We start from the raw sequence: 15,516 nt of genomic DNA on the forward strand, positions 1-15,516 counted from the left end.
GGTGGAGACGCTCTTTCGGGTATATCACATTAAACCATAGTTTAAAAATGCTCAGGGCTAAAACCACACTTCTCTTCTGCTGGGAACTAAGCTATGGTTTGGCTTAATCATGACCCAACTTGAGCGCATGGCTTGCTTCTTTTCAAATCCCGAGCTGTAACCAAAGTTTGTTCCCAGTTTATCACTTATGACTTGTTTGCCGAGGAACAAACCATGACTCCGAATTCAGATATAATGCTAAGTAGGAACTGTGGCTTATTTCCTAGCAGAACTGTGGCAAAAGGGCGAGGGGCAAAGTGCTTGCAATTTTAGTTCCATGCACTAGCAGACTGCACATTCACCTTTAAACCATAGTTAATTGTAGTTGAAAGAGACTCGTGAACAAGAGGAAATCCAGAAATCTTGTGACACTTGCACCCATTAAGATCAACAACAGTGTAGTAGCCAATTATACAAGTCACTCCAAATACTAGCAGAAGGAACGGTGCAAAAAGTTACCATCGCTGTTAGAAAATACCCTTTATCTGTTTCCTATTTCCCACACATGGAAAAAACAACACCGAAACCCATTTGTCAGTGGTACATAATAAATTATTATTATTATTATTATTATTATTATTATTATTATTATTATTATTTAATTAATATCACTATCTGGGGCTGCCACACCTGCTTACTTTGCTCACTCACCCCATCCAGCTCACCCTAAACCAAAAACACCCCGTCCCCTTAGACCAGGCATGGGCAAACTTGGCCCTCCAGATGTTTTGGAACTATAATTCCTATAATCCCTGACTACTGGTCCTGTTAGCTAGGGATGATGGGAGTTGTAGTCCCAAAACATCTGGAGGGCCAAATTTGGCCATGCCTGCCTTACACCTTGAAGAAAGCACAACAACCTTCCCCTTCACGTTTCCCCAACCACCACCACCACCTACTGGCAGCCACAGAAACTGCAGCTTGATGAAATACTTATCATTGAATTATACGGTATACCAAATAAATAAATGCAGACCTCAGCCCCATTCCCTAGCTACCTTCAATTGACCATGAGAAGCTGTTTCTAACTCACATAGTCATCTCATACTCGGAAAGAAAAGTCCAAGACTAGGCTCTTGCTGATCCATATTAAAAAATCCTACTAGAGAACCAGGTAACGTGGTGGTTACAATACCTAGAAGCAGAATCCTTCTCTGGCTTTTGAAGGAGGTTTGCCTCTCACTTACTGCTGTTATTTTAACAGACTGATTTGGTCAGATTGCCAGCAATCATCTGACACAGCATGGGGGTGGGAGCACATAAGCCTCTCTAAAAACCCGGTGAGAAAAACTGAATTCGCTTTTGCGATCACAACAAAAAACCTTTTACACAAATAGAAAGCATTTAAATGTTTTGCTGGCCCACGTAGCTAGCCCAAATTTGTGCTAATCACTGGCCCTGCATCTCCCTCCTCTTGACTGACCTCACCCTGTGTTATGGAGGAAAACGGGAGTAACTGAGAGCCATTCTGACTTGTTCTTGTCCCCAGTTCTAGGATAGGCTTGGCTCCTGATCCTTCAGAAGGGTTGATAGAACAAAACAAAAATACACTCTACAGTGGCAAACTAGGTAGCAGAATGTTTGTGGCTACTGGTACAGTCGTACCTTGGTAGTTGAACGGAATTAGTTCTGGAGGTATTTGATTTCCAAAACGTTCAGAAACCAAAGTGTGGCTTCTGATTGGCTGCAGGAAGCTCCTGCAGCCAATTGGAAGCCCTGCTGGACATTCGTCTTCCAAATATAGTTCACAAACTGGAACACTCACTTCCAGGTTTGCGGCATTCGGGAGGCGAAACGTTCGAGAACTAAGCTGTTTGACTTCCAAGGTACGACTGTATTAAGAATTCAAAAGCTGGTGGCAGACATATCAAGGTATTTAACTTCCAACCGTACTCACAAATAGCTTGGACGATCATGGTATCCACTTTGTCTGGGCTGAACTTCAGCTTGTATCGGGAGAGGCTGAAAACAGACATGGATATAAAGATTATGTAAATAATGCACAGGACACACAGATTCTCCCCCCGCCCAAATAATAATTATAAAGGCATTGCTATTGACTGCAATGGCGTGTTCACCTTTGCTGACGGTGCAGCGAGTAATCCTTTTCCTTTTCATTTACTGACTTGTGTTTTTACAGTCAAGAAGTCTAAGGCAGAGAGCTGTGAAAAGCGGTTTGTATTACTCCCTACAGGCACAAGCGTTTCAGCGAGTTAGAAGAAACCCAGTAGAACTGAGAGCAGGACTAACTTGTACAAGTTACCGTATTTTTCGCTCCATAGGATGCACTTCTTCCCTCTTAAAAACTAAGGGGGAAAGTCTGTGCGTGTCCTATGGAGCAAATGCAGGGGGGAGGCAGGCAGGAAAAGCCCCCAAGAGCCGCACACAACCCGCGCAGCTCTTGCGGGCTTTTCCCCAGGAGTGAGAAGGGACTGACGCGGCCAGTCAGTCCCTTTTCCCTCCTCGTAGAAAAGCCGACAGGAGCCGCGCGCTCCTTAAAGGGTGTGCGACTCTTCTGGGCTTTTGCGGGAGGTGGGGGAATTGCCATAGCCGCACGAGGCCTCTCCAGCTGGGAGAGTTCAAGAAGGACACTGACAAACTGGAACGTGTCCAGAGGAGGGCAACCAAAATGGTCAAAGGCCTGGAAACGACGCCTTATGAGGAACGGCTAAGGGAGCTGGGCATGTTTAGCCTGGAGAAGAGGAGGTTAAGGGGTGATATGATAGCCATGTTCAAATATATAAAAGGATGTCACATAGAGGAGGGAGAAAGGTTGTTTTCTGCTGCTCCAGAGAAGCGGACACGGAGCAATGGATCCAAACTACAAGAAAGAAGATTCCACCTAAACATTAGGAAGAACTTCCTGACAGTAAGAGCTGTTCAACAGTAGAATTTGCTGCCAAGGAGTGTGGTGGAGTCTCCTTGTTTGGAGGTCTTTAAGCAGAGGCTTGACAACCATGTGTCAGGAGTGCTCTGATGGTGTTTCCTGCTTGGCAGGGGGTTGGACTCGATGGCCCTTGTGGTCTCTTCCAACTCTATGATTCTATGATTCTAAGGCTAAAGAAGCCAAGGCAGCGTATTTTTCGCTCTATAGGACACACCGGACCACAAGACGCACCTAGTTTTTAGAGGGGGGAATCAAGAAAAAAATATATTATTTCCTTCCCCCAGCCCCAAAGAGCAAAGAAGCCAAGACAGCGACTGGGATCCATCCCGCTCGCTGCCTTGGCTTCTTTAGCCACGCTTCTTTAGCTGTGCTGGAGAGGTTGCGTGTCTATGGCAGAAGCCAAGACAGCCAGCGGGATGGATCCCACTCGCTGTCTTGGCTTCTTTGCTCTTTGGGGCTGGGGGAAGGAAATAATATATTTTTTTCTTGATTCCCCCCTCTAAAAACTAGGTGCGTCTTGTGGTCCGGTGTGTCCTATAGAGCGAAAAATACGGTAACATGTACAAGACTGTGCTGTAAGTAGATGCTGGGGCCAAAGCTTGCCATTCCACTTCGTAGAAAATGGTATCCTCAGGGGGATATTTATACAGAGCACAGAAATGAACAAGTCGGGGCTGGCAAGACGTTTGTATTACCTGTGTGCCAGGCCTAAACACATAGCTGCCATCTCCCGCGATGGAAGGCCAGTGATCAGCCCTTCCATTTGAGAACGGATGCCTCTCATCAGTTCAGTAACCATGGGGCTGTGCAGGCAACTTAAGTTCAGTTTCTCCTGCAGGAGAGAAAAAAAGGTGATCCCCATTTTGATATTATTGCAACAACAAATTTGTTTACTGTTGAACAGCAACATAACCTAAGAAAGGCAAGGTAGCCCAACGCTAACCCACAAGCAGGGCTATCTTCCAGTTCCTAGAAGTGAAATAACCATTGAGAATTCTTATTTAAGCAAATTGGCAACCCACTGTTGTACCAACTTAGCCATTTCGATAAAAACGAAGGCACTAGCTTTAATGTTGACATTAATTCAAACCTTTCCCTGTTAACCTTTTCTTTATCTCCATACTTCTTCACAAGTCAAGAAGTAAAGATAGCACAAGACACAGGAGATAGCAAAAAAATAAAAAAAAATCCAGAAAAATGTGGCCCTAACAATCTATTACTTTAGTCCAGTGCATTAGCAACAAAGCTTATTTAGAACTAGTACAATCGTACCTTGGTTTTCGAACAGCTTAGTTCTTGAATGTTTTGGCTCCTGAATGCCACAACCCCAGAAGTGACTGTTCCGGTTTGTGAACTATTTTTGGAAGCTAAACATCTGACGGGGCTTCCACGGCTTCCGATTGGCTGCAGGAGCTTCCTGAAGCCAATCAGAAGCCGTGGTTTGGTTTCCAAACTTTTTGGAAGTTGGATGGACTTCCAGAATGGATTCTGTTCAACTTCCAAGGTACGACTGTACTTGAATTCACTAGTTTTCCTCTTCCCTCCCTACATCTTTTCCTTCTGTATCATGCCTACTACAACAGAGGTTCCCAAACTGGTGAGCTTCATTCGGGTGGTCGACGGCATCTCTGTGGATTTATGGTTGACGCATTAAATATTTAAACGGATTTGTAATTGTCTTTTTAATTTGGTAATGGCTATACTAGAATCCAGAGGGACGCAGGTGGGGCTGTGGGTTAAACCACAGAGCCTAGGACTTGCCGATCAGAAGTTCGGAGGTTCGAATCCCTGTGACGGGGTGAGCTCCCGTTGCTCGGTCCCTGCTCCTGCCCACCTAGCAGTTCGAAAGCATGTCGAAGTGCAAGTAGATAAATAGGTACCGCTCCGGCGGGAAGGTAAACGGCGTTTCCGTGCGCTGCTCTGGTTCGCCAGAAGCGGCTTAGTCATGCTGGCCACATGACCCGGAAGCTGTACGTTGGCTCCCTCAGCCAATAAAGCGAGATGAGCGCTGCAACCCCAGAGTCGGCCACGACTGGACTTAATAGTCAGGGGTCCCTTTACCTTTTATACTAGAATCCAAGTCTAAAGGCAAGGACTACCTTGGTTTTTAATCTGTATGCAGCCCTTAGTAAATGTAAGTACCCTATAATCAGTGTATAATCATAATCATCATGGTCAGCAAAAAGCATGGTCCCAGAATATCAGTACCAACCAAACAAGCATCAACAGCCATCACTGATTAATTTACATGAAGCAAACATCATTTCTGGATGCAGTGAAAAGGTCGTGTCAGAGCATTGGACAGGGAAGATATGCAACAGTAACTCACTGTTCTGGAGCTATAAAGAAGACTAGCACAGGCCTTGAGAACACCACCTCATCTGAACACCACATCGCCAGGGCAGATAAAAACCAGAACTTACCTTTATCACACCTCCCAGTTTGGCATCTGCTACAGCCAACTGTTCGTGTGCATCTTTGGCAACTATCTTCTTTAAGATTTTCTTTAAGTTCTTGTTAATCTTGCCTTCCACCAGAGCAGTGGATGCTTAAAGGAGAAAGCACATCATTGTAAAAAAAACCCTGCAGACTGTCTAACATTCCCAGCCTGGCAAAGTTCATAATGGAACAAAATATGTACTAATACCGGCCACCCACCGAACTTTATCTGTTGTCTCTGTGGCAGTGACCAAAAATTGGGGATTCAGTTCTACGAATGAAGCATCAGTGACAGGAGGAAGCCAGTTTTTACTCCCTCCAATTCTAAGGCTGCAATCTGCTATAAAATCCCACTGAGGTCACTGAGCTAACACATTCAGATGCAGGCAAATTTGCTCATCATTGTCTGGATGGCTAGCACAGAGGCACACCATATTGATTACATTAATTTGCCTGGGTTTATAAAGAGGTATTCATCTGGAGAAGGGAAGGGAAGCACATTTTCGTAAGCTACATGAAAATTAGTCCTTTCCTACCACCAACTGCTGATGTGCCACAAATACAGTGGTACCTCGGGTTACAGATGCTTCAGGTTACAGACACTTCAGGTTACAGACGCTTCAGGTTACAGACTCTGCTAACCCAGAAATAGTACCTCGGGTTAAGAACTTTGCTTCAGGATGAGAACAGAAATCGTGCTCCGGTGGCGTGGCAGCAGCAGCAGGAGGCCCCATTAGCTAAAGTGGTGCTTCAGGTTAAGAACAGTTTCAGGTTAAGAACGGACCTCCAGAACGAATTAAGTACTTAACCATGGGTACCACTGTAACTTGCATTAGCAGGCGGGGGGGGGGGTTGTGGACTTAATAAGTAATATTAAGTTTTAAAACACACTAGAAAAAAGTCAGCTACTCTCGCAGCTAATGATTTCAGGCTTGCCAGGAACAGATCAGCCAGCCACTAAAGAAAGGAAGGGATTACCTGCAAGAGCTTCTGTGGTGTCTTGAAACTTCTCAAAGTGTTTCAGTTTCACTCTAAATAAAATACAGCAAACAGTTTTTATCAGCATCATGGGGAACAGAGTATCTGCTACCAACCTCTAAAACACAAGAAACCTGAAAAATGAAAAGCCTGCAGTGACCCATCAGGTTAACCTACCAAAGAGAAAAACAGAACCTATTAAGTCTGACTGACAAATAGCTTCCTACTACTAAACCATAGATATTCAAGGCTTGCTGGATTATTATTCTAGAATAATGACAAAAAACATAGTTATTAAGTATACTATATCTAACCTTTCAAATCCCCACACCAGGGTGAGCTCCCGTTGCTCGGTCCCTGCTCTTGCCAACCTAGCAGTTCGAAAGCACGTCAAAGTGCAAGTAGATAAATAGGTACCACTCCGGCGGGAAGGTAAACAGCATTTCCGTGCGCTGCTCTGGTTCGCCAGAAGCGGCTTAGTCATGCTGGCCACATGACCTGGAAGCTGTACGCCGGCTCCCTCGGCCAATAAAGCGAGATGAGCGCCGCAACCCCAGAGTCGGCCACGACTGGACGTAACTGTCAGTGGTCCCTTTACCTTTATCTAACCTTGCCTCATTGCTTCTGACTCCAACTAGATCAAATTTATTATCCAAAATTATTTCATACTCCGGCCCCTTCAGACGCACTACAGCAGCATTGTCCAACAGGTCGATTGGGATCGACTTGTAGATCATCTGATTGTCTCTTATCGATCTCCCCCCCCCAAACAACCCTTACTCTCGAGGAGCCAGCGCACAGGGCTTCTCCCACTCTCTCTCTGAAGAAGGAGAAGCAAGTGGTGAGGGAGTGGGGGACTCTTTCTGGCTGCCATCCCACCCATGCGGGGAGGTGTGTGTGTGTGTGTAGCCCTGCGCGCTGGCTCCTCAAAGAGAGAAAGCTTTAGGTTTACTTGAAAGGAAAGGGTGGGTTGGATCCAGGGGAAAGGGCTTCTACAGGTTTCATCCAGTTCTTAAGGTGGTGCTTGAAGGCTGTCAACTCTGCAACTGAGTACCCCATTTCGGTTTCGAACTATGGGGGAAACTGCTGTGGTTGATATGTGCCCCTGACTCATTTGAAAAAACAGCAAGAGCCTGGGGTACTTTAAAGATGTAACACATTTATTATGGCATGAGCTTTTGTGAACAACAATCCATGCATCATGTTCTGATTATGTAAGACCCTGTCCTCATTGTTATTTTCTTATGTTATTGCAAGTATATAAAGTATGTTTTTTTTTTTTAAATTATTGATTTATGATTAACTTTTCAGGTTTTATGGAAGCGGTTATCATTTGTTATTATTTTTATCATAAGCTCAGCCAAATATAATATGTTTAAGTTGAAGAATGACAATGGGAGAGTGTGGTAGATCACTGCCAGATTTGATATTGAATGGTAGATCTCAAGCTACTTTTGTTTGGACATGCCTGAACCAGAGTTCCCAAGGGAGGGGGAAATTCCCAGGTACCACCAGAATTTCAATTGTGTAGTCTGCTCTTCAAGAGCACCAACAATAAGCTGCCTGTAGATACCTGCAGAAACACTTGTGATGTGCTTTGAAGCCCTGACAGCTAGCGCCCCAGACGTGATTTTACGCTCCCCACAACTGATTTAATATATGATGTCAGCTGTAGGGCAGGTGGCCATGGTTTGCCCAAAATGGCCTGGCAGGCCAAATGGGGAGGCCTGGTGGGTCTAATTATGCCTGAGGGGCAGAGCTAAGATTATCAACACATTCTGTTTCATGGTTATAGCTAAACCTCACTTCTGAGTGATATTAACCCTGTTGAAAAATACTTTGCAAGCCTTTCCACTACAGCAAGGCTCCTGCCATCCAACTGCATCTACAGAGATGTCATGTCAACAGTGGAGGATGAAGGTTAACAGATTTATAACTCTAAGAGGGAGCTGCGTGTACAAATTAATCCAAGGACTGGCGCTAGGCAAAAAACAGTGATTCCTATGTCAGCAGAGAGATGAAGGTGTACTCTATACTGGAATGAAATAATAAGTTACCTGAGAAAATTACTTACACTTTATTTGCTTTTTCAGGAGTTTCAAATTCTTTCCATAAGCTGTCAATTTCTTGGAGTTTCTTCTCATCCAGAACCTACGACAGATAAGGAGTAAGACTAAATACATACAAAATGGACAAGATTCAATGTTGCTATGTAAACAAGATGAAATGCACAAAACATCTCTGCAATTCCGATGTAGAGAACAGCCATTCCACCACACCAACTCTCTGCCACATCTCTAACCAGAGAAAAATCTACTTGCAAGTGTGAGATGCCATGTTTTAAAAGTATTCAGTAAACTTACATGCTGCTTCTCAAATAGAGGGAAAAGCCTGTGGTCTTTGACATCTCAATCAAGATGTCTGTCACAAGTACAAAATTAATCATGTTCCATGCAGTCTAATTTTATGCATCTTTACTCAGAAGTAAAGAAAGGACTTTTAAATAAAAATGTATAGAAGTTAACCATAAAGCAGGGGTCAGCAACTTGTGGCTCTGGAGCCGCATGTGGCTCTTTTACACCTTTGCCGTGGCTCCAGGGCGGATACTAGCGAGGGGAGGAGGTGCATTGTGCGCCCCGACACTCCCCACTGTGGCGGGCGCTGTACTGGCTGTGACGTCGCATGGGGGCGGTGCGTGCGTTAGTCATGCACCGTCCCATCACCTTCCCGCCCGCCCGCTACATTGTAAGGGGTATGTACGCTGGTCACTGTTTTGAAGGGGAGTGAAGAACACACACACACACACAAAAAGGTAACTTGTTAATTTAACGTTTATTTCTATGAGGAGGAGTAATTCTGAGGGGTCAAACAAAGAAATAATAAAAAGTGACAAAAACATTATTTTTATAATGATGAGTTTTGCGGCTCCCAGGTTTTTTTTCTTCGGAAACGGGTCCAAGCGGCTCTTTTTGTCTTAAAGGTTGCAGACCCCTGCCCTAAAAACTCGCTTTCCTTCTCTGCATTGCCCAGAACCCTGTTTCAGTGAACACACAAAGCTTGCTGTATCAACACTAGATCACCAGCAAAATCCTAAACAAAGTAGACTCCAATGTGCAAAATAAGACAGTCCCCTCCTTTTGGCAGAAATGGGTGCAATGGGATACGATGGAGCAAGTGGATGCAACGCAGGAGAGCTGGTAAAAGGCAAGAGCTGTGAACTACGAAGTCCCCAGGTTAAATGTCACTCTCTAGGCAGCCTGAACCAATTATCTCTCTCCCTCTCCTTACCTAAATCTGCTGTAACAGCAACAGCCCACAAGTCCTTCAAATATTTTGAACTACGTTTCCCAACACCCCCAGGCAACACGGCTGGGAGCTGCCGTGCAAAACAGCTGGAGGGCACCAGGGTTGTTCTAAGGATCACTAACAAATAGACTGCTGGGATAGCTCAGCTTAATGTCAGGGTCCTGGGTTCGAGCCCCACAATCCTGCGCTGGAGGGGGTTGGACTAGATGACCCTCGTGGTCCCTTCAAACTGTTGTTTTTGTTGTTTAGTCATTTAGTCGTGTCCGACTCTTCATGACCCCATGGACCAGAGCACGCCAGGCACTCCTGTCTCCCACTGCCTCCCGCAGTTTGGTCAAACTTATGCTGGTAGCTTAGAGAACATTGTCCAACCATCTCGCCCTCTGTCGTCCCCTTCTCCTTCTTTCCCAACATCAGGGTATTTTCCAGCACCAGAATTCCAAAGCATCAATTCTTCGGCGATCAGCCTTCTTTATGGTCCAGCTCTCACTTCCATACATCACTACTGGGAAAGAATTGATGCTTTTGAATTATGGTGCTGGAGGAGACTCTTGAGAGTCCCATGGACTGCAAGAAGATCAAACCGATCCATTCTGAAGGAAATCAGCCCTGAGTGCTCACTGGAAGGACAGATCCTGAAGCTGAGGCTCCAATACTTTGGCCACCTCATGAGAAGAGAAGACTCCCTGGAAAAGACCTTGATGTTGGGAAAGATGAAGGGCACAAGGAGAAGGGGTCGACAGAGGACGAGATGGTTGGACAGTGTTCTCGAAGTACCAACAGGAGTTTGACTAAACTGCGGGAGGCAGTGGAAGACTGGAGTGCCTGGCGTGCTCTGGTCCATGGGGTCACAAAGAGTCGGACACGACTAAACGACAACACAGCATGATTCCCCAGGAAGGCTTACAAGTTTTAAGCTTAGCAGGAAAACCTGCCAGCCCCCTAGAAAATGTTGTGGTGTGGCAGGGAAAGAAACCGAGTCCGCTATGAGGGAGAATGGGGTCTCCCCGCGTTTATCCTCCTTGTTCCAAAACTATTTCTCGACTTATTGCTAGCGATGGTATAAACCGAGTGCACCGACCAGCCCTCTCCGCCCCGCCAGCAGCCTCCAATCTCCCCTAGCAGCAGCCACGTGGGAACCCTACTCGACACGTGTCGCGCCCTCAGATCACCTTGAAAATGGCGTATCCAGCCGCGGTCTCGAATAAAACCAGCATGGCGGCAGCGGGACGGAGCCGGGGCGCCTCCCGCAAAAAGCGGCTCTTTCCAAGCGAAGGCGGGCGAGCGAAGCGAAGACCCAGCGCAGGAGACCGCGAACTCCTAGGCGCGAGGACCACGAGAGCGGAAGTGAGGCGCTGCACCGGAAGTGATTCGCGCGGCCTTCTGGGAAACCAGAAACCCGGGGGAGGAAGTTGGAGCTTTGGGCTTCCTCTAGGATTGTGGCGCTTCACGCTCTCTATGCGCGGGGCGAAATTGGTCGAAAATGGAGCCCTATAAAAATAAATAAATTGCATACTGTAATTCAAAACAGCTACATTTTTGAGGGCAAAATAGGCACAGTTTTCAGCAGTTTATATAGACAGCAGCTTTTGGAAACAAAGTTTGGTTGTTATTATTATGATTATTATTACATTATATTGATTTATAGCCCCTCATTTTCCCTCACGGGGACTCAAGGCGGCTTACACATAAGAGCAAAAATCGCTAAAAACATAAGGGGACGAGTCGATTAAAACCCCCCACACCATTTCAACGTTAATGGAATTAAAGCCATATGAATGTATAAAATCTTGCTTTAAAAACATACAAATATTTAACATAAAAACATCACGTTGCCAGCCCTTTCATTTAAAAAACAGCCAGTTTCCCCAAACCCACTGGAACATTTTTATGCTGTGAACTGCCCCCAGATCTATGGACAAAGGGCAGTATACAAATATAATAATAATAATAATAATAATAATAATAATAATAATAATAATAATATAACAAGAAGGAAAGACAGCAAGTTGCAAGCTGGTCTAGCTCTTCCAGGGAGTTCCAAAGTTGCCTGGGAGCAACCACTGAGAAGAACTTCGGAGTCCCCACCATGCATGTATATTGTATATTTCCATGCAAAATATCCTCAGCCAACTAAAATGCAGCCTACAGTTTTTAATGAGCTATGCAAGCTATGCATTCCATCTTGCAAAGCAGTGTTACTATATAAACAGTTGCCATGCAGTAGGAGTTCCATGGAAGGGTTGGGTGAAAGAAGGACACAGCCTTCGCTTCAATATTTTCTCCATTCTCTGACGTCCTTGATGCTAATCTGTCATAAACAGCTTTGAAAGCTTCATATGTCTATGAAGCAAGGGCGGATGATTACTCATTCTGGTGCCTTAGTCTGCATAGCTGTCAACCTTCCCTTTTTTTGCTGGAAATTCCCTTATGCCAGCACTGTTTCCCGCTGCTATCCCGAATTGTTAGATATCCCGTAGACTGTCCCCAGGATAGGTGAGGCTGCTGATCCCTTATTTTCAAATCTGAAAGTTGACAGCTCTGCCTAGTCTGGTAGATGATGGCATCACTCCCGATCTAAAAAAGTCTTAGAGCTGTGCTCTGCCCAGCACTACACCACTGTCCATATTACCCAGTGATGGGTGTAATAATAAAATTTAAGGTCATATATATGTGTGTGTGTGTGTGTGTGTGTGTGTGTGTATATATATATATATATATATATATATGCTTTCGTAGATTTTCACGGGTACAGGAATGCAGGTTTTGGTGTCTTCGGGTGTCTTCCCGTGTAAGAGTCGGGGTGTCTGTGCGACGTTTCGACGAGGTCTCACTCGTCATCTTCAGGCTGGTGCTTTCGGCTTCTTGTTACTGGAACAGAGGGAGGAGCTCTGTTCCAGTAACAAGAAGCCGAAAGCACCAGCCTGAAGATGACGAGTGAGACCTCGTCGAAACGTCGCACAGACACCCCGACTCTTACACGGGAAGACACCCGAAGACACCAAAACCTGCATATATATATATATATATATATAATGTTCATAAATGTACCAACCAAGCACCTACATAGATCTGCACAACAAGACTGTCCTGAAACCATTTTGACTCTCATGCTGACCAAATGTTTCTCTGCAAGGAGGGTAAAGGTAAAGGTAAAGGTACCCCTGCCCGTATGGGCCAGTCGTGTCCGACTGGGGTTGCGGGCCCATCTCGCTTAAGAGGCCGGGGGCCAGCGCTGTCCGGAGATACTTCCGGGTCATGTGGCCAGCGTGACGAAGCTGCTCTGGCGAACCTGCACCAGCGCAGCACACGGAAACACCATTTACCTTCCCGCTATAAAGCGGTACCTATTTATCTACTTGCACTTAAGGGTGCTTTCGAACTGCTAGGTGGGCAGGAGCAGGGACCGAACGACGGGAGCTCACCCTGCCGCGGGGATTCGAACCGCCGACCATGCGATCGGCAAGTCCTAGGAGGTTTTACCCACAGCGCCAACCGCTTCCCGCAAGGAGGGAGGAGGTGGAAAAAAACCTTCCTTGTTACAGGAATTTAGAAATCACCATCTCAAAGGAATGGCCAGACTACCAGGAAAGGCAATCAGATAAGGCGTTATCAGATAACCTGACAGACAGGAAAAACAACAACATTCAAATTTCTGTTGTAGACCGCCTTTTCTGTGATGTAGGTATGATGTTTGTGGGGGGTGATCTTGGGTTACACCCCTTCTGTGATGTATATATGATGTATGGAGGGGTGGTCTTGAGCTCCAGGGCAGGGAATTTAAAATGTCTATATTATAAGGGCAGGCACACCTTTGTTCTGGGTCCTCCTCCTTTCCTGCGTGTGAGGGGAGCACCCTGTTGCAACAGTTCAATAAAGATCAGGCTTACTAGCTGCTTTGCTTCTCAATATTCTCTGGTTGGCCTCTGTTATTTTCTCCTACCGATGGAGAACTCAAGTAAGGACTCTATGCGGGCTCTTGGATACCCCATCAGGGAAAAAGGGCAGATTTTGTTTACAACATGGGCACATTTACCAACCCACACCAGTAAAACCATTACGTTGAACATACTCTTGGCTTCAACTCCAATCAGAAGGATCTAAACGCAAACAGAAAGCAGAATGTGAATTCTGATGCAAATAGCGTAGTACATGACTACAGTACCTTCTGTTCCACTTTATACTTCAGTGAAATTAATCCTGATTTATAAGCAAAAGGTGAACCAAGTCTCTGCAATTCATGGCTGTAATCCAAAAGAGTTGAGCGCATGGTCACGAGGGAACTGCACACACAATCAGGTCTTTCTTTCCAATTTGATCATAGCTCTCTGAGCCAAACAGATGTTTTGAGTTTTACAGTATTGGCTCTGGAAACTGCTGTGATGTAAATTTAAGGCAGGAGGGAGGGACGGAGGGTGCCTTTTTGGACTGTATGTTTGTAAGAGAGCCGAATTGTTCATTTATCCATTTGGAAGGTTGTGAATAGCTAATCATTTCACTGTATTTAACATTTTGATCGAAATATCAAATTTATATTTTAATCTTTCGGCCTGTTGAATTTGTTCAGCACCCAGTGTTGTAAGTTTTGTCTCTCTTTCGTAGGAGACATTTTTGTAGCAGACATTTTGAATGGGAATTTGTGGAGTGGGGGCAGAAGGCCCCCCCCCCCACGCTCCTATGTCCAGCACATAGCAAATACAGAGCAAAACATGAGACCTTAAAAAGCTTCCCTTGATCTGGACATTAGACTTCTGCTTTTAATTCTGTATAACTTCTTTTTGCCTGTAATAATGGACTGTACGGCTCCTAGCTAGCAATTTGGGAAAATTTTACTACTTTGTTCAAAAAAATTCTTTTCAGGAATATCAAATCTCTCTGCACCCCCATATCTTTATTTTATAATATTTTTTGCCTGTACAGTGCTACCTTGGTTCTCAAATGCCTATATAGATAGATAATTTTAGAAATTTTTAACATACAGTATTATTTGCATTAACCCATAACAAATTCAATATCTTCATAGGAGTTTTTCTGACCCCCGGACTTCCCCCCTGCTCCCCGGTTTCCAATAACCATCTCTTCTCTTTTCTGTGACTAAATAGCTTTTATCCAATCTATTAAATCTCCTTTTCGATACCCTTTATCCAGGGCCAGATTTAGGTTTGATGAGGCTCTAAGCTACTGAAGGTAATGGGGCCCTTTATATGTCCAGCTGTCCTTTGTCAGCAACAAATTGCCACTGTTTTGTGTGTGTTGAATACAGTGGTACCTTGGGTTAAGATCTTAATTCGTTCTGGAGGTCCGTTCTTAACCTGAAACTGTTCTTAACCTGAAGCACCACTTTAGCTAATGGGGCCTCCTGCTGCCGCTGCACGATTTCTGTTCTCATCCTAAAGCAAAGTTCTTAACCCGAGGTAATATTTCTGGGTTGAGTCTGTAACCTGAAGCATCTGTAACCCAAGGTACCTTGGGATGCAAACGGGATCCGTTCCGGAGCCCCTTCGCATCCTGAATGGAACGTAAGACGCGATGGCACGTGCGTGGCTCACGTTTTGCCACTTCCATGCATACGCATGATGCCATTTTGAGCATCTGCGCATGCACGAGTGGTGAAACCTGGAAGTAACGCGCAATCCGAAAGCGCTCAACCTGAAGCACATTCAACCCGGGGTATGACTGTACAGTGGCACCTCGGGTTACATACGCTTCAGGTTACACACTCCGCTAACCCAGAAATAGTGCTTCAGGTTAAGAACTTTGCTTCAGGATACGAACATAAATCATGCTCCGGCAGCAGGAGGCCCCATTAGCTAAAGTGGTGCTTCAGGTTAAGAACAGTTTCAGGTTAAGAACGGACCTCCGGAACA

The 15,516-nt window shown here is 45.2% G+C and overlaps 2 protein-coding genes across 2 annotated transcripts in view; both read right to left on the bottom strand.

Annotated features, from left to right (window-relative positions):
- Nucleotides 1–11,003, bottom strand: part of NOP58 (NOP58 ribonucleoprotein) — a 35,900-nt gene extending 24,897 nt beyond the window's left edge. Inside the window, exons 1-6 of the mRNA XM_082242355.1 lie at nt 10,822–11,003; nt 8,418–8,494; nt 6,344–6,396; nt 5,350–5,474; nt 3,622–3,758; nt 1,937–2,001 (exon numbers count right to left, since the gene is read on the bottom strand). Of these exons, the coding sequence (XP_082098481.1) occupies nt 1,937–2,001; nt 3,622–3,758; nt 5,350–5,474; nt 6,344–6,396; nt 8,418–8,494; nt 10,822–10,866 (502 nt within the window). The 5' untranslated portion in view covers nt 10,867–11,003. The remainder of the gene's footprint in view (nt 1–1,936; nt 2,002–3,621; nt 3,759–5,349; nt 5,475–6,343; nt 6,397–8,417; nt 8,495–10,821) is intronic.
- The window catches only part of KIAA2012, a 244,930-nt gene that overhangs the window by 134,384 nt on the left and 95,030 nt on the right, over nt 1–15,516 (bottom strand). The window lies entirely within an intron of this gene.

This window comes from Podarcis vaucheri, assembly GCF_965113315.1.
Source record: "Podarcis vaucheri genome assembly, contig: SUPER_1_unloc_1, whole genome shotgun sequence".
Lineage (NCBI taxonomy): Eukaryota > Metazoa > Chordata > Lepidosauria > Squamata > Lacertidae > Podarcis > Podarcis vaucheri.